This window comes from Lutra lutra, chromosome 2, assembly GCF_902655055.1.
Source record: "Lutra lutra chromosome 2, mLutLut1.2, whole genome shotgun sequence".
In the NCBI taxonomy this organism is placed as follows: Eukaryota; Metazoa; Chordata; class Mammalia; order Carnivora; family Mustelidae; genus Lutra; species Lutra lutra.
Genome location: NC_062279.1, coordinates 89609897 through 89634949, shown reverse-complemented (window position 1 = coordinate 89634949; position 25053 = coordinate 89609897). Strand labels below are relative to the sequence as shown.

General features: G+C 37.7%; 2 protein-coding genes, 1 long non-coding RNA gene and 1 other non-coding gene across 4 annotated transcripts in view; 1 reads left to right on the top strand and 3 right to left on the bottom strand.

The window, feature by feature from the left end:
* LOC125094256 (uncharacterized) overlaps positions 1–25053 on the top strand; it is a 134998-nt gene that overhangs the window by 61986 nt on the left and 47959 nt on the right. The window contains exon 2 of the long non-coding RNA XR_007125430.1: positions 19553–19607. This is a non-coding gene — a long non-coding RNA (uncharacterized LOC125094256). The remainder of the gene's footprint in view (positions 1–19552; positions 19608–25053) is intronic.
* LOC125094255 (homeobox protein NANOG-like) lies at positions 3637–4759 on the bottom strand. The gene has a single exon (XM_047719914.1). The coding sequence runs from the start codon at positions 4757–4759 to the stop codon at positions 3827–3829; it is 933 nt and encodes a 310-aa protein (XP_047575870.1). The 3' UTR covers positions 3637–3826.
* Positions 12048–17791, bottom strand: DSPP (dentin sialophosphoprotein). Its single transcript, XM_047719912.1, has 4 exons — positions 17741–17791; positions 16306–16392; positions 14973–15968; positions 12048–14285 (listed from the first exon to the last, which is right to left on the bottom strand). Exons 1-4 carry the CDS (start codon positions 17789–17791, stop codon positions 12048–12050), a joined length of 3372 nt encoding a protein of 1123 aa, XP_047575868.1.
* On the bottom strand, positions 17384–17490 carry LOC125094543 (U6 spliceosomal RNA). The gene has a single exon (XR_007125565.1). It is a non-coding gene; the product is annotated as a U6 spliceosomal RNA (small nuclear RNA).

Here is a 25053-nt window from a genome sequence, read left to right as displayed (position 1 = left end):
TAAATGGTAACATATGGCTAGTGGCTACCATATGGGACAGCACAGATTTAGAGCAAGAGTTGGCAATTCTTTGAGTCTCTGATAAGAGCAGTGATACAGATATGCACAGATGCTTCAGGAGCACAGAGGAGAGGTATTTAGATCAGCTTGGATACAGAAAAAAGTAGGACCAAAGAAGCTTTCCAGAAAGAAATGGTGGTCAGACAGAATGCTAAATGTATGCAAATGTGTAACTCAGCAATTTAATTTCTAGGCATACACCCTTGAGAAATTTATGCTTCTGTGCAAAGACATATACATAAATGTTCATAACAGTATTTTTCATAATAGTCAAAAAATGGGAAAGACATAATGTCTTTCAGCAGTAGGATGGATAAAAAATTGTCATATATTTAATATAATAGAAACTATACATTAATGAAAATTTAAAAAACAAGAACAAGATATATAGCAATAGCTATGATCAAAAACATAAATGTTGAGTTAATCAATAGAAAAACAGAAGAAACCATATTGTATGATATCATTTATATAAAATTCAAATGTAGGTAGACTAAAATGATAATATTTTAGAATGATATTTAAGTGGTAAAAGCAAAAAGAAAAACTAGAAAGCAATTACATAAGCTGAGAGCTAACCTTTGGGATCAGGGAGGAGATAAAGGTGAGGAAGAGGTGTGGGAGTGGCGCCAGGTGAGCTAAGCAGTATTGTTTTGTAACTTGGTAGCTACATGTAAATTTTGTTAAAGTTGTACATTTGTTTTATATCTTTAGGTTTAAAAAAAACATATATATATATATATATATATACACACACACACACACACACACACACATACACACATTCATATACATATATAGGTGTATGTGTATATATAATAGTAAAGTATGTGATAGTAAATAAATAGTAGTGTGTATATATATGTATATATATATAAAATAGTAAAAAGTCTTTAAATACTGTTTTCAGAAAATTAATATTGAGTGTGATCATTAAGATCAGCTCCTCTGTGAGCTCATGATGTAATTTCACCCTTCTTATCTACAAGGGCTTGTAATTTTTTTACACCAGAATTTTTTGAGTTTTTAAAAATATTTTTCTCTCTCATCTCTGTAATGGTAGTTAAATTAATTCTTTGTTTTGAGGTTTGAGGATGGATAAATGTTTTAAAATTTTTCCTGTTTGTGAGTACATTTGAAAATTGTATCTTACTATTTGGAGATTGTTTGGGAATTTACAATACCACAGCTTAGTTATTTGAAAAAGGTTGATTTTAGTCTGCCACAGAAATTGATTCTTTTCCAATCTGGAGACCTCAAGATACTCTGATCTTAGAGAAAATTGCTAGTAGAATAAAAATGGATGGCACTGAGTACATCATGTCCTTCCTTTTTCTTTGCCAGTCTTAAATAATGCTTAGAATAGACCACAGCATCAGTTCTCCAAGTTGTCCTACTTGGGACTTCTTTTTTACAACTCTCTATGAGCCAATGAAAGAATTACAAAAGAGTCAACTCTTAATTTGCAAAAGGAAAAAGGTTGGCTTGGAAAAGAGTAACTGAATCTGAAAGTGAGTCTTTTAAAAAACATCTTATTATCAGTGACAGACCACGGGCAATCATGATAGAAATGTGTGAAAACCTTCATTGACACCATCTAATAAGACAAGAGACAACAGATGCTGGCAAGAATGTGGTGAAAAGGGAACTTATACATTGTTTGTGAGAATATAAACTGGTCCAACCACTATGAAAAACAATGTGGAGGTTCCTCAAAAAATTAAAAATAGACCTACTATACTATCCAGCAGTTCTACTTCTGGGCATATACCCAAAGAAAATCAAAGCAGGATTTTGAAAAGATACGTGCATTTCCATGTTTATCACAGCATTATTCATGATTAGTTAAGATATGGAAACAACCCAAATGCCCATCAGTGGATAAATGGATAAAAAAGATGTGGAAAAGATTCCATATATACAATGGAATATTTTTTCTGCCATGAAAAGGAAAGTATCCTTCCACTTGTGACAACGTGGCTAGACTTGGAGCACATTATGCCAAATTAGATAAATCAGAGAAAGAAAGATTCGGTACTTGTCATTTGTGGTCCTGTCTTGATTGGGTGGTTCTAGTTTTCCACTGACTTTAATCACAGATTTCCTATATTCCAAACATAGTCTTCCATATCTCCATTGTGGAGTAATAGTTCAGTTTCCCCTTGGTGATCATGATTAGTCACCTTAGCCAAGACCATAACTCTTCTTAACTGCTGTTTCAGAGGCTTGAGAAGCTCCAAGTAGCCAGGCAGCAGTATTAACTTCTAGTTCAATGGAATAATTGTGTCTCCTTGGTGAAAACATTCCTCCCTCTAAGACACTAAGATCTGTAGGCCAGCAAAGCATAGAGTCATAGGAACAAGAAGCAAAGGTTTCGCCAGAAGGTAACTAGGGATAATATCAAATGGTGCCACTCCACTTTCCACTTGAATGATTTCTAGACTCAGGAATCCTACAATAGAAATGGCACCATATACTAGACACTGAGAGCACATGCAGCTTTCTGTGGAACCTTGCCCCAGTGCAAGTATTGCCACTTGGCTGGCATTGACTGAGTCTTCAAAAGGCCATTTCACCATTCTATCAAACAATCACATATACACCACTTCCACTGATAATGGAGTATCACTGTGCATGCCTAACTTTATGGCTTCATGGCGTAGATAACACCTAGTTCATGATAGGAAAATAATGGCACATGGTAACACAGTAACCCATAGGCAAGTGCTCAGTCTCTACAAAGGCCCAGTAGCAGGCCAAGAGCTGTTTCTCAACATGGGTAGTTATCTGCAGATGATGTCAGGGCTTTGCTCTCAAATCCTAAAGGCCTATGCTGCAGTTCACCTATAGGGGCCTCCCAAAGGCTCCAAACAGCATCCCTGCCAGTGATATTTCAAGTACCATTGGATCTGCCAGATCATATGGACCTTGTAGCAAAACATCTTGCACACCAGCCTGGACCTGTTGCATAGCCTTCTCTTCTTTTGGCCCCCACTCAAAACTAGTAGCTTTTGGGGTAACTCAGTAAAATGGGTTAGAATAACACACCCAAAATGAGAAATATATTGTCTCCAAAATACAAAGAGGCCCACTAGCCTTGTGCCTCTTTCTTGGTTGTAGGAAGGGCCAGATGCAGAAGTGGTATCTCAACATGCCCCATAACACTGAAATGCTAGAAATTCCATGGAAGTAAAACGCCTCTAAATTTTAGTAAGATTTATTTCCCACCTTTTTTTTTTTTTAAAGTGGGTATTTTTATTTATTTGTACTTAAACCTATCCACCAACCAGCCAAACTGGTACTATTATCATACGTTAAAATACAAAACATCTTTCTACAGAATTAACAGTTCTAGTAAAACCTCACAAGGGGTAGAGGAAATCAATGAAGCACATTGTAGTTTTACCCTTCACCATTAAAAACTAAGGTTGTTAACAAGAAAGCCTCACAATCTCAGAAGATACCATTATCCTTCATCACATGTCTTTCTATCTTTACTTCCTATTCTTGAGGTTAGATTCTAGAGCCTAAAGATAGTCACAGTAGGACTGTATCCAGTTAGCTACAGCCAGAAACACCTGTTCCATGTTGTGCACAGCCAACGCTACTGAGAGCTTTGACTCCAATCGTACCCCCTCAATAGATACAGTAAGAATAATGGGAAATACAATATTAAGGCAAAGATACAGGACTCTAAAAAACAAAGCCTAGGAGACGTGAAACAGCCACAGCCATCGCCCAAACCAAGATCGAGTAATACTCGTCGTCACACATCTTCAGGCTGGATGTTCACAGAGTAATTTGGGAACAAATCCATGATTTGCTGGGTACTAAAATACTTAGCGGACTGCTGTATTACACTATAGCTTTCCCCAGAAGTTTCTAAGAGGGACTCCAAATCGCTGACAGAATTTTGCTGGAACTGGATCTGGGGCTGCAGGGATTCCTCTCCACAATTGTGGAGCTGGCTGTTCCAAGCTTGGGGGCACCAGGTCTGACTGGTCCAGGAGTGGTTGCTCCAAGACTGGCTGTTCCAGGAGTGGTTGCTCCAAGATTGGCTATTCCAGGTCTGGTTGCTCCAATTCGGGTTATTCCAGGTCTGGCTGCTCCATATTGGAAGGTTTCCGGAAGTGTTCATCAGGTGTCCCTGGTGGTAGGAGTAGAAGGCTGGGTATTCCATGGCTGCTGTGCTATTCTGAGTCACACTCTTGCTCTCCTTTGGCCAGTGGTTTTTCTGCCACCTCTTACATTTCATTCTCTGGTTCTGGAACCAGGTCTTCACCTGCTTATAGCTAAGGTTCAGAATGTTGGAAAGTTCTTGCATCTGCTGGAGGCTGAGGTATTTCTGCCTCTGAAATCGATCATTGAGGACATAGAGTTGGGTCTGAGAGAACACGGTCCTGATCTTCTGTTTCTTGCCCTGGGCCGTGTCTTCCTTCCTCCCCGTTCTCTCCTCTGCAGAAGTGGGCGGTAGTTTCACCTTGGGACTGGTGGAGGAATCGGGGCTGTCTTGAACAAGCAGATCCACGGAGGAAGGAAGAGGAGAGACGGTCTCCGCGGGGGGCGTCTCAGCAGATGACATTTGTAGGGACGCGTAATTTCCTTCAGGCCTGCAAACCTCAGGCATTGGAGAAGAGTCCCTAGACCCGGGCGTTCTGGGGCCAGGCGGGCACTGGGGCAGAGCTGGTTCCGCACTCATGTTGGGGAGTTGAGGGTAGAGAGGGGGAAAGAGCATGATTGTAAGGAAGGCCCAGGCTTCTGGATCCAGGTGGAAGAGCCGAGAGGAATAGGAAGACGTCCAGGTGTAAAAGTATGAGAAAGACAGGATGAAGGGGGTCACCCCCGAAAGGGCAAGAGCCAAGCAGCCCAATGGAGTCCTATTTCCCACCTTTTGACATGCAAATATCCACCAATAAATCTAGCATAGTTTCTACTTCCTGGGTCCAGTCAGCATATTGTCATCAGTGCATCAATGTAATGGACCAGTGTGAAATCTTCCAGAAGGGACAAGCAATCAAAATTCCTACAAAGTAAGTTATGACATAGGGCTAGAGAGTTGATAGGTATAGTGAAAGTAAAAAGTGAAGGCATATTGCTGCTTTGCCAGCTGAAAGTAAACTGCTTCTGGTGGTTTTCTTAGACAGAGATGGAGAAAAGGGCATTTGCCAAATCAGTTCTGCATACCAAGTACCAGTGGATGTGTAATTTGTTCAAGCAATGAAACCATATCTTGTATAGCAGCTGCAGTTAGAGTCACCACCTGGTCAAGTTACAGTAACCCATTGTCATTTTCCAAGATCCGTCTGTCTTTTGCACAGGCCAAATAAGGAGAGTTGAATGGGAATGTAGTGGGAATCCCTACCCTTGCGTCTTTCAAGTCTGTGATGGTCATCCTAACCTCTGTAAACCCTCCAGGAATGTAGTATCACTTTTGATTTACCAGTTTCCTGGGAAGAGTCAATTCTAATGCTTCCACTGGCCTTTCTCAATATAAAAGCCTTCACTCTACAAGACGAAACCAGTGTGGAGATTCTCATCTGCTACTATGTTCACTCCAATTATGCATTTTGCAACTGAGAAAATAACCACAAGATGAGTTTGAGGACCCACTGGACCCGACTGTGAGATGGACCTGAGCTAAAACTTTATTCACCTGACCTCTATTAGCTCCTGCTCTGTTAGGCCACAGAGACATTTTGGGTATCCTAGAATTTGTGTTATTTCAGAGTCAGTGTCCAGTGGTCCCCATAATGTCTCATTGTTTTATTTTTCACAGTGATGTACACTTACCCTAGTAAAAGACCATAGACCCTTTGGAGAAGGCTAGGGAAAAAATTGTAAATTTTCAGTAGTATCCTTCCTCAAGGGCTTTTGGGTCTGTAAACTGTTTCAGATCTGGGAATTGATTGAGGGACTGTCCATCTCTGTTTTTATGATTTGAATTAGACTTTTGACATAGAACTTTTATGATTATACAAATAAAGAATTTACTAGGTTTACCATCAATTTCACTTCTAGGAGCACCATGATTAACCAGTCAATGACATAGGTCTGCACAAATCAGACTATTTCAATTGTTATTTTGACTTTCTATCCAATACAATAACCATTGCTTTGGCAGTTGAATGCCACCACTTGGCCCCTGCCACCTCGGGTATCCTATAATTATCTTCATTGCGTTTAGGCTTTAAATGGAATGGCTGGGATTCCCACTATAAGGTCTGGCCTACAGAGAAGAATGATCAAGCTTTTCAGTGATGCTGGGGCTCCCCTCTCAAATTTATTTCTTAAAGTATTGATGAAAGGTATATTCTTCTAGACCCTCTCAGTATAGGTGAGTGGGTCTTAAATGACAAATCCACTCCAAAATTCCAATCTCCCTGAATTTCTGAATCTCTCCCTCTACATCAAATCAAAGAAGGTCATTTATTTCCATTTCACGCACTGTGAGCCACTTTTTGGTCCTTGTTTCAGTCAGTCATCCAGCCAAACTCTTAGAGCCCTTTCTGACTCCTTGAAGTACATTAAATGCAGAATCTCTGCTTAGTGAGCCCATATCAATAACTTCAGCCTGATCCAACTTTATATTCCTTCCACCATTTTCCCCCATCCTTAGTATCCATTCCCACGTTTTCTGGATTTATACGTATATAAATACAATGAAAATTACCAGAAAAATGATCACACTCAGATTTCATGGCAATGTCAAGTTGCTATAAAGGTGATAAATGTTTATTCTCAATTCCTATACTTCTGAACTCTAACAGTTTGCAGGCTGTCAGTACACCCCTGGCCACATTTTGACTAGCATTGACATGTATACTGTAAACACCTATAAATGGATTAAGATTATCTCAAAGTTCTAAAAAGTTAGAATTGCCAGTAGTGTTGCCAAAGCTCTAGCCATAGTCCTGGATTGGGACATTTTTCCATCAGATAAGGGGTTTCTGAATACAGTAGTCCACATCCATCTTAACTTTGCACTTTCCAAGAACACTGGAACCTGGATCCACTTCACAGTCCAAACCTGATGATGAGTCCATTAGCCACAGTCCTGCCTTGCTTTGAGCCTTTTGAAAACTGCTTCATTTAAATATTACCTAAATTTCACCCTTTCCCAAAATTCTGTAATAGTTCTTTTTCTTTGTTTGCTGAGATACCTGAGGCTGCTCTTATATACAGTCTCCTTCTTTCATTGGGTCAGTAAGCCTAATTGTGACAGACAGTATGTTTGCTGGTGATCTTAGACTGGGCTGGAATAGTTCTAATCAGTATACTAGAACGTGAGGAGAAATTTTGTGCAGAAGCCCAGCTAGAAAGATCAATGCTGTCATTTGGGGACAGCATAAAGGTCTACTGACTGGAATCAGGGTAAGACAAAAAGTAAATATGCCACATGTGTTACAACCTAAGCATCTTCTGCCTTCAGTTCAGATTGGTCTGAAGATAGGGAGATGGAGTTGGGATAGCAAGGAAAGATTCCATGGATTCAACTAAGGAAAGTACTAGGGAGTGGGAGTTGGGTCCCAGGTGGTTTTGACTGAAATCTGGGAGCAGGAGAAAGGGCTAGTGATGTTACAAGCTCAACTCTAGCAGTTCCTGACTCTGGAGTTTGCCTGGGGCCTCACACAGGGAGATACCCAGGAATTAAGTTCTGCAAAGCACAAAGCATTGCCTCACCACAGTTCATCTCTTTGAAGGGAAAAATACTAGGGAGGAAAAGAAGGAAAGCGTAAAGGAGGGGAGGGCTATAGCCAGGGGCAAAGGCCAAAAGAACAGACTTGGGAGGAAAAGAAGCATCTTCTGATAAAGTTATCTGTAAAATACAGTGTCTCAGCAGAGTTGGAACTATGCAAACTAATAGAAAACACACAACGTCTAACATACTCTTGATGTTTAGACTTTATACCATTTTTTAAAGCTACATGAGAGCCCTGTAGGAATTGACTTTTATTTTTTACCATATGAACCCAAAAGCCCTATTGGGAACATTGTGTTGTTGACTTGTTTCATTCTCTAGAGGATTTGCTTACTAGCAGCAGTGAATGGACTACTGTGAGAACACAATGATATTTTCATCTATGACTGAACTATTCTATTCTGTTCCTGCTCCTTTTAGGGAGAGGAAAATTGTTCCTAGCTATTTTGGTCTAAAATTTTTCAAAACTTCCATTACAAACCATAAAGCAATCTTGACTTCTGGGAAATCCCATTTCAGTTAATAATATAAAATGTATTTATATGGTTAGGTATAACTCTCTAAAGGTTATCTTTTTATAACCTCTTTTTTAGAAATATATTTTATAAACAAACAAACAAACCCCTTACTACATTTCCTGATTTGTGGTATGAGCAGGTGGGGAAGGAATTCCTGGGTTAAGTGGAAAGGATAAGACAGCTTATGAGAGTCAGTTTTAACAGCCAGATGTGGAGTAACCCATGCAACCAAAAAGAAATCCTGAACCCCCAGCACAGTCACCAGCACCACCATGATAGCCTCTTGTTTAAGAGTGACAGTGTTACCTAGGCTCTTTTACTGTAGCACAAATAAATCCAGGAACCCATCCCCCAGCACTACTCTTTTCTCCCTAACTCCATATATACACCACTATTTCTTTCTTTTTTTCTTTAAACTACCTCTTCAAAAGTGGGAAATTGGAAGGGGAGGTGAACAATGAGAGACTATGGACTCTGAAAAACAATCTGAAGGGTTTGAAGAGGTGGGGGGGTGGGAGGTTGGAGGAACCAGGTGGTGGGTATTAGAGAGGGCATGGATTGCATGGAGCACTGGGTGTGGTACAAAAGCAATGAATACTGTTAAGCTGAAAATAAATTTTTAAAAAATGATTTTAAAAAAGTGGAAAAGAAACTTAAAGGTTTGTAAAGAGAAAAGGGAATGTGAAAATGAATATGAAATGATTACTAGCAGGAATAATGTTTTATAATGCTTTCTAAACCAATGGCTTTCATATCTTTTTTTACTACAATGAGTCAGAACAATATTTTACATATTTTAGAATATGCATACTAAGACATTGTGTATGTATGTATGCATGCATTATGTAGAAGAAAATATTGTCAGGTTTCATAAAATGCTACATTTTATGATGCACTAAGATTTTTCCTTTTTGTTCTGTGATTTTACAAAATGTAAGGCATGAGTCACTAAACTGATCTCATGACCTATTAAATGAGTGGCAACCTACAATTTAAAAAATACTGCTCCCATGGGAAATATTATCAGATAGTTTACTAATCTTTTCCAGAAAATAACAAAACAGAATTTGTTTTCTAATACCAGATTTCTTGTATTTGAAGGATCTACTCTTGAGATGTCCTTTTAAAAGGTCATCTTTATTTTTCCCTCAATTATCCAGAGGTCAGTGTAGATATTATATACGAAAATCAGGATCATAGTCTTCCTCCATTATTTCTGACATCAGCCCTAGATTCTGAGCATCTCCTTTTATCCTCCCAAATACTTCCTAAAGTGAAGACTTTTTAAGTACTGGTTGGGAATTTATCCGGTTTGGGTTATCAATTCATGCTATTTACCTGCAGAGACTCATTGGACCAGAAATGGCTTAGGAAGTGATTGAAAAAAAGGGACAGATTAAATATCAATGGCAGTTCATAAAATGAAATACAACACAACTGTGGGGGGGGGTTAGGGCGGAATGTCAATCTGTGTGCTATGAACCAGTATTCAAGGTATATTCTTATGTTAAAAAGAGTAAGAAAAACACATAGTGTATAGTAGACTTCCATGTGTTTTTAAAAGGGGAACATATGTGCTTATATGCGCATAGACTATTTCTGAAAAATTTCACAAGATGTTAGTAATTGGAACTGTCTCTAAAGTAGAGAAGTAGAGGACTAGGTATCTGGGATGTTGAAGATTTAATATTTTTTAAACTTTTTCACAGTGTTTGAGATTTTTTTGTGTATATACATATGTTACTTCTTCAGTTAAAAGCAGCTAAATTTTAAAAATGTGGTGGAAGGAATATGTACTTGCAAACCCATTAAGATTAAGGGAGTTTTCCTTGTGAATAGTCACATAAGTAGATGTTTATTACAACACCAAAATTCATTATCTCTTTAATTTACATATCTTGTACAATTTACAAAGAGTTGCACATCCATTGCCTGGTTTAAACTCATAACAACCTTTTAAAATAGGTGAGAAAGGTCCTAGAAGCCACACTTTACAAATTAAAAAAAGACAAAAAAAATCCTGAAGCCTAAAGGAGTTAAAAATCTAGAGCATATTTTAAGGAAAGAACTTTGGAGTCATTTACATGATTATGATATAGTAGAAACCTGAAATGTTACAGTATTAGGAGTTATCATATAATTTATAAATAGCAGTATTTTTAAAGCTTTCAGCAATATTTCTTGTAATGTTGATCTCAACTAAGAAACTTGCATGAAACAAGAAAGAAGGTAGGAAAAAAAACCTACTCAAACTCCATATAAAATATGCTTAATATTAGAAAATAAATGGTCAACTGATGACTAGTTGAAAATTAACATCAAAGAAGTTGCATTCAGAACTTCACTATATAGATTTTTACCTTTGAATTAGAACAAATCTAAAATAACTGCCTAAATGGAAAAAGAGGGAAATGACAAATCATCGCTACTAAATCTTGAAAAATACCTTAAAGGCTTATGGTGATATCTGTTGTTATCTCCCGGTATCCCTGAACAATCCCAATTTACACTTCCTGTCCCCAAGTAATTATTGATAGTACCCTCTTCACTCTCAAAAGTATATTAGTTTGGATAATATATTTTACCTCCACCCTATTAATTATCACACTCTAGTTGCATATGCCTTTAAAATCCCCATGTTCTAGGGTTTGAGCTTCATCTCAAAACTAAGAATTACCCTCATTCATACAAAAGCAGAACAATCTATGCTCAGATTTTAGTTGCATTATATGACTCTCAAAAAAGAGTAATTTCCAGATCATCACCTACCAGCCCTGTTGGCTTTATGAAACAAATTAACAGTGAGAAGGGTGTCTCAGGGTCTGGTTTGGAAGTTTTGGCATGTGAGGGTTTAAAAGGGATATGCGAACAAAATTTGACAGAAGATGGGAAACAAATACCGATTCCATTTAACAGAGCTCTGAACATAGAGTTCAAAAGTAAACCCCCCTTTAGAGTCCTTCGTTCATGTATCGTTTATTCATTAATATTTAGAAAGTGACTATTGGAGGCAAGACACTGTTCTAAGCACTGCATCAGATTTGTCAATAGTTTTAGGGACATTATGCTGAATTTCCAGTGCTTTGTAGGAATGTATACTGTATATGAGATTTTGTTATTTAAATTAGCATCTGTCTTATTTTCTGACTAGCACTCTTTAAATTTTTTCTGATTTGTAATTACTCTATTCAATAATTACAAAGATTATTCCCATGGTCCAGATAGGTTCAATTGTTGCTGTGTTTCTTTTTCATGTTACAAGTTTATTTCTTCCTTAGACCAAGCAAATGAATTAGTAGCTAACCTGGATATCATGGTCACAACATCTTTTACTCAGCAGTAAGCAGACCATCTATCCAGAATGTGTAATTACTGAAAGATTAAGGCAATGCCACAGGTTGTTTATAAGATGTGTTTACTTGCTACATTCCCTAAAGCACTCAAGATTTAAATCAGAGTTATCATGTAGTACATTATTACTTGAGGTTTCTGTGTAAAGTATTAAAGAATATTTTAATTGTCCCTTTTTATGTTTAGATGTACACATTTTAAACATCTTTTCAGAATGTGTTTTAATACGCACATACCAAAGGTCCTGCATTCAGATTATCTCCTGTGAGTGTGGGGGCTTGGTTCCAAATCTGGCAATTTGACTACTCCTCTCATTGTTTCTATGAATGTAGGCATCTTCTGTTTATATCTCCTCTTTCTTTCCTTCCTTGAAAATCTTCATTTCCTATCAATTACTCACTAGACTTTTCAAAAAAAATCTAATCATCACTGGTTGAGTGATTGCTGTCACTGCCTTCACTGTCACTGTCACTCTCACTGTCACTTCCATTGTTGCCATCTTTGGTCTTGCTGTGACTCTTATTACTGTTAGATGTACCGGTACTACTGCCATTGCTGTCACTGTTGCTGCTGTCACTGCTGTCGCTGCTGTCACTGCTGTCACTGTCGCTGCTGTTGCTGCTGTCACTGTCACTGCTGTCACCATTGCTGCTGTCGCTGCTGTCACTGCTGTCACTGCTGTCACTGCTGTCACTGTCACTGCTGTCACTGCTGTCACCATTGCTGCTGTCGCTGCTGTCACTGTCACTGCTGTCGCTGCTATCACTGCTATCACTATCACTGCTGTCACTTTCACTGCTGTCACTGCTGTCACTGTCACTGCTGTCACTACTATCTGATTTGCTATTGCTGCTGTCACTGCTGTCTGATTTACTGTCACTGTCACTACTGTCACTGCTATCACTATCACTGCTGTCACTTTCACTGCTGTCACTTTCACTGCTGTCACTGCTGTCACTGTCACTGCTGTCACTACTATCTGATTTGCTATTGCTGCTGTCACTGCTGTCTGATTTACTGTCACTGTCACTACTGTCACTGCTATCACTATCACTGCTGTCACTTTCACTGCTGTCACTTTCACTGCTGTCACTGCTGTCACTGTCACTGCTGTCACTACTATCTGATTTGCTATTGCTGCTGTCACTGCTGTCTGATTTACTGTCACTGTCACTACTGTCACTGCTATCACTGCTGTCACTATCTGATTTGCTATTGCTGCTGTCACTGCTTTCTGATTTACTTTCGCTGCTATCACTGCTGTCACTATCACTGCTGTCACTACTATCTGATTTGCTGTTGCTGCTATCACTGCTATCTGATTTACTGTCACTGTCACTGCTGTCACTGCTATCACTACTGTCACTACTGTCACTGCTATCACTACTGTCACTACTGTCTGATTTACTGTCGCTGCTATCACTGCTGTCACTGCTATCACTGCTTTCACTACTGTCTGACTTGCTGTCACTGCTGTCACTGTTCTCTGACTTGCTGTCACTGCTGTCGCTACTATCACTGCTGTTACTACTGTCACTACTGTCTGACTTACTGTCACTGCTGTCGCTGCTGTCACTGCTGTCGCTGCTGTCACTGCTATCGCTACTGTCACTGCTGTTACTACTGTCACTACTGTCACTGCTATCACTGCTGTCACTGCTATCACTGCTGTCACTGCTGTCACTGCTGTCACTGCTGTCGCTGCTGTCACTACTATCGCTACTGTCACTGCTGTTACTACTGTCACTGCTGTCACTGCTATCACTGCTATCACTGCTATCACTACTGTTGCTACTGTCACTGCTGTCGCTACTGTCACTACTGTCACTGCTATCACTGCTGTCACTGCTGTTGCTGCTGTCACTACTGTCACTGCTATCACTGCTGTCACTGCTGTCACTACTGTCACTATCACCGCTGTCACTGCTGTCACTACTGTCACTGCTGTCACTGCTATCGCTGCTGTCACTGCTGTCACTGCTATTGCTGCTATCGCTGCTGTCACTGCTATCGCTGCTGTCACTGCTATCGCTGCTGTCACTGCTGTTACTACTGTCACTGCTGTCACTGCTATCACTGCTGTTGCTACTGTCACTGCTGTCACTGCTGTCGCTGCTATCACTGCTGTCACTACTGTCTGATTTATCTTTGCTGCTGTCTGATTTGCCATTGGCATCACTCCTGTTGTTACCATTGCCATTACTGTCACTATCATTAGCATCTGATGTGCTATCACTGTCATTATCACCTCCTCCATTTGAGTCACTGTCATTGCCATTATCTTTTGATTCATCAGAGTTATAACCAGTGTCTCCTTGACTATTGCTGTCATTGTCACCTTCAGAATCAGCATCATCATTGCTGTTAGAGTCATCACTACTGTTGGGATCATCTCCTTGCATAGATTTGTCATCAAACTCGTAACTGTCATATCCATTACTATTACTTTCACTACCTGTTTTGCTGCGTGTAACCTTATTTCCAGGTTCTGATTTCTGACTAAGCCCTTGTATGTTGTCAGTCTCCCCTGGTGTCTTGACATTTCCTTTCCCCATGACCATTCCTTGTTGTCTTTTACTCTCTTTATCTTCACTGACTTTCCCAGCTTCTTTGGTAATGTTTCTGTTGCCACTACTGGGACCTTCCATTTCTATTCCCTGGGGAAAGATGGAGAAAAGAATGATTAGTTAATGGATGGTATGCTGCAAAATTGCATTGGTCTGTGGAAGACAAGACTGCAGAATGTGACCAGAAAAACAGAAGTTCAGCTTCTAGTACTTCATAAACTTCTGTTTGTAAAAACATGCTTTATTCACCTGCAAGAATTCTGGTGTTTAAATCATATAACAACCCATTCACATTTTTACACAGTAGGAACTTGTGTGAACAGTTACAAGGTGCATCAGTTATTACGATTAGGCTTACAGAATTCTAACCAAATTTTCAGAAATATCTGTTTTTAAAATTGTTCTGGGGATACCTAGGTGGTTTAGTCAGTTAAGCATCTGCCTTTGGCCCGGGTCATGATCCAGAGTCCTGATATCAAAACCCACATCAGACTCCCTGCTCAGTGAGGAGTCTGCTTCTCTCTCTCCCTCTGCTGCTCCTCCATGCCCCCTCCACTGTGCTCTCTCACTCTCAAATAAATAAGTAAATAAAATCTTTTTAAAAAATTGTTATGTATCAGAGTTTAATAGGGACTCTGAATTTCCCATTAGATATTCAAGTAATTTCTGTGCAAAAACAGATGAATGCTTATTGTGATTTATTTTTGTGTTTCCATCAATGAATGGAGGGGGAGAATTTAAACTGCCATTTGAAAGAAATCAGCTTTACAAACTAACCTTATCTTGACTCTTCCCAGTAGCACCTAGCTCTGATTCATCAGTGATTTTCTTTTCCACAGCATTGTTTTCTTCATAATTGGGCTTTTGCATGTCCTCTATTATTGGGCTAACTTTGTCTTTAGAAATATCATCAGAATCCTCCTCACTCTTGGAGGTGTTGTCTCCATCAATGTCATGGGGATCTTCTTTGTCTTCTGGGTCATCATCTTCACTACTAATTGAATTTTGACCTAAGCTGTTATCATTGTCATCTTTTCCATGAGGCTGACCCTCTTGGCCCTTCCTGTTATCAGTACCCTCTTTTCCATTCCCTGTCTCTTCACCTTCATCATCACCAGAACCTGTTTCTTCATCCTCCTCTGCTCCATTTCCACTAGGACTCCCATCAGAATTATCCAGGCCAGCATCTTTTCCATTGCCAGCTCCACTTCTTCCTGGTGTTACTTCTGCCTCCTGATTCCCATTTCCCTCACTTTCTCTCTGATGTGTTATTTCACTTGTATCACCCTCATTTCTACAGGCATTCCTATTTATTTGATCCTCATGGCCTGTACTGTTATTGCTTCTACCTATTTGATGGTCTTCTTCTTGGACAACAGTGACATTCTCACTCTGACTTGCATCTCCAACAACTCCTCCATTGTTTAAATTCTTATCAGCATTTCTATTAATATTGCTTTCATTTGCTATTCCAGCATTGCCAATGATGCTTACTTGTCCCCTGATGCCATTTGCTGTGGTGCTACCTTCTTTTCCAGGTATCCCATCATAACCATATGTTTCTGGTTTTCCTGTGACCCCATTTTGGTCCACACTATTCCCCTCATCATTTACTAACATGGAATCTGTAGAAGAACTTTTCCCTCCTATTTCCACCCACTCAGAGCCATTTCTTTCTTCTTTGTAACCATCTCTGGTATATTGTTGCCTTCCTCTTTCATTTTCATGGGGGTCACCACTTTCTTCAGTGGTATCATTGGCATTTAACTCATCCTGGAAAAGAGAAACAATTCAAAATAATTTGTAGATTTTATCTTGAAGTAAAACAGACTGAAAAGGTAAGCATCAGTTTTCTGGAAGTTAATAGAATTGAGGGGCATCTGGGTGGCACAGTCAGTTAAGCATCTGCCACAGTAGGTTAAGTGTCCTGGGATGGAGTCCCGTGTCAGGCTCTCTGCTAGGTGAGGAGTCTGCCTCTCCCTCTGTCCCTCCCCGACTCATGCTCTCTGTTGTGATCTCTCTCTCTCTCTCTCTCTCTCAAATAAATAAATAAATAATAATAAAAAAAAGAATTTAAAAACAGCTTAGAAACACATTTTATACCCTATACCTGTATTGGCACTTTTGCTTTTTCCAGAAGATTTAAATTTGTAGATTTGTCAACAGCATGTCTCTCCAGTGGCTTGATTTGAGGAACCTACCAAAATGAAAATGTTGGAAATTGAAAACATTCTAACTTTGTGTACATACATGCATGCACACATGCACACATACATACAGACACACATTTTTCTCTAAATGAAGAAAAATATATAATTCAAAGGCCAAAGTAATATCTAATCAAGCTTGTTACACAGCTTATGTAGAATTTAAACTGGGCATACAGATAATTCTCACAATGGTATTACTGATTTTATTGATATTAACCGGACACTTACCTCAAGGAGGATTGTCTTTTATAAAAATGAGGAGATAGACCTTTAATGTTTCTGTACAAACCTCCCACACTAGCGCAAGACCCACCTTAAGTATAATCCTGACCAAACCCCTAAGAAAATACAAGGTATGACCAGAGCCAGTGGAGAAACAAAATAAAGTAATATGCTACTTCGCTCCTTCAGGAGCACATTTGAAATAGTTGAGAAAATTCTGAACTGCATAAATACCAAGTTGTTTGATAGTATGAAAGCATACCAAAATGTTACCCATAGCAGGGTAACAAAATTACAAATGGTTTAATTTTCCTAATTTTTTTTGGTTGGTGTTTATCTGTATATTCCAAATTTTCCCCAATGAGCATTAAAAAAAAATTATCTGAGTGAAACATTAATTTTCTCCTACATTGAAAAAATCCTTATTTTTTCCAAATAATTCCTTGAAGACTTCCTTTAAAATGTAGGCTTCAGGGTGCCTGGGTGGCTCAGTGGGTTGAGCCTCTGCCTTTGGCTCAGGTCATGGTGTCAGGGTCCTGGGATCAAGTCACGCTTCGGGCTCTCTGCTCAGCGGGGAGCCTGCTTCCTCCTCTCTCTCTTTCTCTGCCTGCCTCTCTGCCTACTTGTGATCTCTGTCTATCAAATAAATAAATAAAATCTTCTTTAAAAATATGTAGGCTTCATTGATATTATAATGAAATTAACAGGGCATGAGCAAAGATGGCTTAAGTCTCCATGACTTTTGAGCATTGAATATAAATCTGAATGAATTTTACAAATTTGTGTGTTATCCTTGTATGGGGGCCATGCTAATATTCTCTGTATTATTCCAATTTTAGTATATGTGCTGCCAAAGCAAACACAAATGGAATAAATTTTAATAGTAATAATCCATCTGACAAGATATTAGTTTCATTTAGAGGAATGGGAGCATGAATTGGAGTGCATATTTGGTTTTGTTGAGACCCCTAAAGATATCTCATAAAGTCTTTCATGGAAATTTAAATGTTTAGGCACAGTTTGTCTTCAAAGTCTTAAGGAAATACATATTATTTAATGTTAGGTTAAAAGAGATAACAAAGTGAGGAGATTTTCTGAGGAATACATACTTACTGGAATAGCCCATGCTGCTGCCCAAATGCAAAAATATATAATTATCTTCATTTTCTTTAGGAATGTTAATCAACCTGTTTTTAATGAAAAAAGAACAGCAAAAATTACTTATAAAGAAAAAGATGATAACCATGGTAAGGTATTATTTTGACTTTTTCCTGGGCAGGGAGTATATATCCAACATGAGAAGAAGGCTATCAAGACTCAGTGTTACAGAACATAGCTGGAGTGCTCCCAGAGACATACGGAGGCATCATCAGGCTCAGCACTGGGGTAGCTAACTAGACTTTTTCTGCCTATGCCAATGAAGGGACACAGCCATGTAGTTACAAAGGATACAACCATAACTTTGTTTTGCTATTTTTGATGGTGATAACATTTTTTTCTGAATAATTTTAATCAAGTATTAACTAATTCTAAGATTAACACTAAAAGAGGAATCATTTATCATCCCCATCACAATCCACAGAAGTGGGCTATAGGACACTGTGAAGGAAAGAAATTACTAACATCATATAGCCTTGGCTAGTGGAAGGAACACGAAGTTTGGATTTAGAGACCTAGGTTCAAGTTCTACCTCTGCTACTTGTTGCATGAACTTGAGAAATTTAAGTAGTTTTATTAAGCCTTTGTTCCCTCCATCTGGGATAATAATACCTACACTTTGGGATTATACCAATTATGTTAGCAGAAGAGTCTTCTCTGAGGAGCATTCTCTGACTCCTTTCCAAAGGGCATTTGGTGCCCCTGGGTGGCTCAGTGGGTTAAAGCCTCTGCTTTCGGCTCAGGCCATGATTCCAGGGTCCTGGAATCGAGCCCCACATCAGGCTCTCTGCTCAGCAGGGAGCCTGCTTCCCCCTCTCTCTCTGCCTGCCTCTCTGCCTACTTGTGATCTCTCTCTGTCAAATAAATAAATAATAAAATCTTAAAAAAAAAATAAAGGGCATTTGGTGTCTCTATCCTTTTTACACCCAGAAACTTCTGCAAACCTCGCTGGTAACATATTCTACCATTTTAACATAACCTGGTTATTTATATATTCTCTGACCTACTCCTGAAACCTAGGAGAATGTGTTGTAATCACTATATTCTAATACATAGCACAGAAAGAGCTGTTTTATGAATATTGTTGGTGAATACTTATTAGTATAAGCATACTTAGCAGTGTTCTGGGTACTTAGCAATCCCTTTATAAATGATAGCAATTATTATATGGAGCTTCTAAAAACATGATCCTTTATTCCTGTTAGAGTTCACATTCAGAAATGGTATAATATATATTTTGATACATTGGAATAGACATTGTATAGTCCATGTGAATCAAAAATTTAAATTACCATTACTGAAAATTAGATTTCTTGGTGTAATGATACTATTACCACAGAAAGGAAGAAAGAGTTTTACTCCTATTTCATGAACTCCCACTGAGTTTATAGATTAAAATAATGCATGTCATAAAATAGCTTTGATTGAATTTAATGTTGATTATGGAAACATAATAAAATTTTAGTGAATATTAAGTGTCATAGAATTATTGGCACTTCCTTACAGGAGAGAGGACATGATTTCCGAGAGGGAAAAAAAATGGGCTTACTCTGGGGCACAGATGTTGAAGGATAGCTGTTTAGTAAGCAGGTACCATACAGAACTTTGCAGTACCAAGCCTAATTACTACATAGACTCTGCTGAAGACTGGTGTACACTTATTTGGACCGTGGTGTCCTAGAAAGGTACCTGTGGTGAAGGTCACGGTTATGTGCAGTCCATGCTAAACCACAATCCTGCAATCTGACTACTTTGGTTCTCTTTCAGACCCACTCCAGAACAATTGCATAGTGCACCGTGATGCTTGCCACTATATTCTCAGGTAGGTAAATAGCTCAAAAGACTGCTAAAGAAATGGCCCCAGTTTTGTCAGCCCAAAACCTCTTTCATTTTCTAAACCTGTTATGATATCATGAAACAGAAAATGTATGGGATAGAGGTCAGAATTTCCAGATATCTTAAGTAGACATATTTTAATCTAGCTTTAAAAACCCTCATGTCAATTGGCAAAAAATACCTGATATTTTAGGCTGAAGTTTGGTGATTCAGGGACCAAAAAATAAATGTAAACTGGGATGCAGTCGTTCATTCAACATTTGAAGAACTATCATGGACCAGAAACTGAGCCCTGGAAATAGATATGAGCCCTACCCTCATGGAGCTTACCACTAAATGGATTAGCCAAGCTTTGAAGTAAATGTACTATAATGTGTTGACTGAAATTCCCAAATCCGTGTTTATTTCCCAAGTAACGTTTAAATGTCACTATCGTCACTATTTGAGATTGGAAGTGATTGTGTCTTTACTTATTTATTAAATGCCATCACATCTTATATTGCAATGGTAAGGCTAAAAAATGTCTTTAATTAGATTCAAGATTCTTAAAGATGGTTTTTTTAGATAAAAATAACAGTAATGGAGCTATCATGAATTATGTATAAAATATTCTAATTCCTTATTTCGTTGTTAATATTTTAGATTTATAATATTTGCTTCATCTTATGTATTCTCTTCCTATTAGCAATTGATATTTTAACATAGTGGCTGTAATAAAATTCTTATTTTTCAGTGATCCAATATTTTGCTAGATGGAATTAGCATCCCTTACCATATAATTTTCTGTTATCTTTTAACATGTAGTCTTGATTTGCCAAGTCAAAGGGGAAGGAAAAAATCTAAGCATAAGGATTATTCACTTCATAAAATCAAGTCAGCTTCTTCTCTGAAATTAAAATTTCTACAGGAATCAGTTGGTTCTGAGTAAAGACGAGGTTTCATCTTACCTTAAAAGCCTTCAAAGGGACTTTGAAAATCCAGGATTTCTTATCTTTCGCATTGAAGACTGAGAGTGGCTCACTGTCCTGGACATTTGCTTGACAATTTTGTACCTGCTGAAATTTAAACTCAGTTTGATAATTTTCTCAACCAATCACTGTTTAGGATCCCTGATATGGGGTTATAAAGTGTCACCATGTCTATGAAGCACATAATAACTTCCCCCACTTCCTTCACATACTGACATGTATTTGTTCACTGAACCATTTGGTTCCAAAGGGACTAGACTTACTTTCACTTAATTAAATAGCTCCTGGAAGGCTGTTTTGCATCTTAAATATAGAGAATCAGTGTAACATATCTGAAAAGAGCCACTTAAACTCTATCACCCTGACATTTCTTGTCTTACTAAGGTTGGCAATCTAAGAAAACTCTAGGTTTCTTTAGTAAATATGACTGCCTATTTAAGACTCCTATCATTCCTGAGGTAGGTATTAAAGTTTCTGTGCTATAATTCAAGAAGCTGTCCACATGCAACAGCCTGACATTGCCTGAGGGGTCTTTAGCATATATAAATAGTAACTCATATGAAATCTCTCTGACCTAAATAAACAGTCATGTGAAGCTGAAAATGTATCAATTTTATAGTATTCAAATTACATTTTAAAAATAGATATTCAAAATACCAAAAGTTCTTGTAAGATAGCTAGATGTGCAAAAGTGCATAAGACAATAGATTTAGCTCTCAATTATCTCTCAGTTATTTGTGTCAACTGTGAGGGACAAAATAGAAAACTAGACAGTATTTTTAGCAGCAAGTTTTGCTACCCTGAACTCACCATTCTACTGAACTCCAGATGTGTGCCATAATGCAGGTATTCCCTAAACCATTTGTCCAATTTTTGTGTTCAAAAACTTGACAGTCAGTGTCTCTCCATGTACTTCTTCAGAACTTTCAAGAATATTTCAATCTTTTTTTTAATATTACAATACCAAAGGATGTGAACCCCATAATAACTAATATACCACTACCCAACAGTGGAAACTCCAGAATTGATATAGAACTATTACAGGGAATATAGTAAGGTTGAAGAGGAATGGAGGGAATGGAAAAAGAATTTGCCAGGAAGCTGTGTTTTCATAACAAGCACCTTGTTTTTATTTAGACAACATGTTTATGTGAGTGCCTTAAAGAGTCTTACCAAATTTTAAGGCATGCTAAGTCACTCCTGGGAGGAATTTTACACCTTCTCTCACATAGAGACACCGGGAGAGATTGATGAACTAAACCCGTCTTCCTTTTCATCTAACTTGAATTAATAATATGTCGATAACTGATAGACTACTAAACAGAAAATCAGCCAATTTGATCTAATTGACATTTGTTGAACACTTCATCCAACTACAGCAGAATAAACATTCTTTTCTAATGCAGTCTGGAATATTTACCAAGATAGACCATATTCTAGGCCCCCCAAAAAATCTCAATAAACTCTTAAAGATTTGAGTCATACAGAGTATGCTTACTGACCACAAAATAATTAACTTAGAAGTCAATAACAGGAAAATTTTTAAAAAAAGAAGTCAATATCAGAAAGATCTCTGGAAAACCCCAGAATTTGGAAGCTAAATTACATAATTCTAAATAAGCAATGGGTAAAAGAAGAAACCAAAGAGAAATTCAAAATATATTGAATTAATTAAAAATGAAAACACAACAATTTATCAAAATTTGCAGGATGTCACTGAAGCACTTCTTATGGGAAAATGAACAGCACTAAATGCACGTTAGGAAAGAAAAAGTTCTTAAAACAATGATTATGGCTTCCACTGTCAGTAACTATAAATTTTTTTAATTAAGTTCAAATTAAGTAAAAGAAAGGAAATAATAAAAATCAGAACTGAAATCAACAAAATAGAAAAAACAATAGCGAAAATCAATGAAACCAAGAACTTGATTTTTGAAAAGTTCAATAAAATTTTTAGGACTCTAGTCAGACTAATCAGAGTAATATGAGAGAAGATATAATTATCAATATAAGAAATGAGAGAGATCAAAATACTACAGATTCTATAGACATTAAAGGATAGAAAGGGAATACCATGAACAACTTTTGCCAATAAATTCAACAACTTTTGGAAATGGATAGACTCCTTGAAAACACCAAAGCTCACTCAAGAAGAAACAGATAACTTGAATAGCCCCATATCTATTAAAGAAGTTAAATTCATAGTTAAAAACCTTCCCCCAGCAGCTGTTTTTCATTTCATACTCTCTCTGCCACTTTTAATCTAAGCTGTCAGTGTCTCCACTGATAGAAATTTTTGAAAAATTTATATTTCCTATAAATTCATAAGAGTTCACTCAGTCATACAAAAGTCATAGCCCCAGATCTTACCACATAATAATCCTTTCTGTACCTTTGACTTTTGCTAAGATGGCTGGAGGACAATGCCCTGAAACTACTTAGAGTAGTTTTTACTCAAACGAGTAAAATGATCTGTGAGGAACACTCTTAGTCTCTTATGTACAACTTGCCCAGGTTTCAGCAAAGAGCTGTAGAGTCACACCCTCAGCCTTTTTCTTAGATCATGCTTTCCTGGCATTGAATCTCTTAATTTTTAGCATCTTTTGCTATTGGGGAAGCAAATAATTTTCACTTATTGTCAGATGCTGGTTCCTTTTTGTATAACAGTTCTCAGTTTATTTCTCTCCTCTTGCATTTATACAGCAAGAAGAAGCCAGGCCACACCTTCAACACTTTGCTTAGAAATCTCAACTGTTTATCCAAGTCCATTGCTTACAAGTTCTGCTTCCCGCATAACTGGGGGGACACAATTCTGCTAAGCTTTCTGTCAAGCTTTCCTCCATGGAGATAACAAGAATTCTCTTTCCTCCAAATTCCAGTAATGCTTTTCTCACATCCTTCTAAGACTATACCAGCAACATTTTTAACATCTGTATTTCTACTAACAGTCTTCCAGCCTTTACTCACTGGCAAATTCTAAAGCCAATCCCACATTTTAGGAACTGCTTGTGGTAGCACCCATACTTCCATGTACCAAAATCTGTACTAGTTTTGTATTGCTGCCTAACAAGGTGCCAAAAATACCTCTGCTTATAGAGGGCTCATTTGGCTAGGTTAGCCTCATCCAAATAATCTCTTTACCTTAAGGTCAACTGGTTAGTAACCTTAATTTTATTTGCCAAATCCCTTTTGCCACATAATAAGACATAATCATGGCAGTGATTTATCATCTTATTTATACATTCTCCTCACACTCAAAGAAGAGGGGATTATATAGGCAATGAGGATCATTAGGAGTAATCTTAAAATTCTGCCTACCATACACTTTAATCTGTAATAAAAGAAAATAAATCAGTAGCTTCATGGGCCAGGGTAAGGTGGAAGGAAGGGATTATAAAGAGTCTTAAGGAAATTTGGATGGATACTTTTTACTATCTTAATTGTGGTATTGGTTTCATAGGTATACATATATGTCAGAACTTATCAAAATGTGCACTTTAAATATATATAGTTTATTGGGTGTAATTATACCTTAGTAAAGTTGTTAGGGGGGAAGTAATTAACACATCTCAAATCCTGTAAATTGATAAGTTAAAATTGTGGCTTTAAAAAGGACGTCCTAAAATGAAACACAAACCCCAATTTACTGTGAAAACCAACCAATTGATTAAAAGTTAAGATCTGGGCTCAGAGAGCTGCATCAGTTTAGTAACTAAGCAAGTTATCTAAAAACCATTAATTAGGATCATTATTCTATTCTCAAGAGTTTGGAATGGAAGTCTTAGCCTAGTGGTACTCTACAACCATGACTTTGAACTATCTGCCTTCCTGTTTTCTTAAATTTGTATAAACAGTAGCTGAGGCAAATGTCAAAACTAAGATAAGTACTATTGTTGGCTAATTGAACATTAAGGAAAAAAGTGGAAGTTAAAAAAAATTAAGTCAAGGATAGCAATAGAAGTATAGATAGACATAGAATCTTCCAAATCAGATTATTTTAAGTTAAGTCAAACTGTTCAGAAACCAGCATAAAGGGACTTGAGTAGGGGTTCTCTGTGTGGGCAGACCATTGCAGTTGGCGACTGATATAATATTAAACTTTAAGAAACAGCTATAGTTTTCAGCTGTGGAAATATATATATATATATATATATATATATATATATATATATATATATATATATATATATTTTAGATATGTCTCTCCCAGCAAGGGAAAAAAAGCAAAACTGAACTGTTGGGACTACTACAAAATAAAAAGCTTTTGCACAAAGGAAACCATCAACAAAACAAAAAGGAAACCTACAGAATAGGAGAAGCTATTTGCAAATCATATATTAGATAAGGGGTTAATATCCAAAATATGTAAAGATCTTACACAACACAAAGAACCTAATTTTAAAATGGGCAGAGAAACTGAATAGACAGTTTTCCAAAGAAAACGTCCAGATGGTCAACAGACAC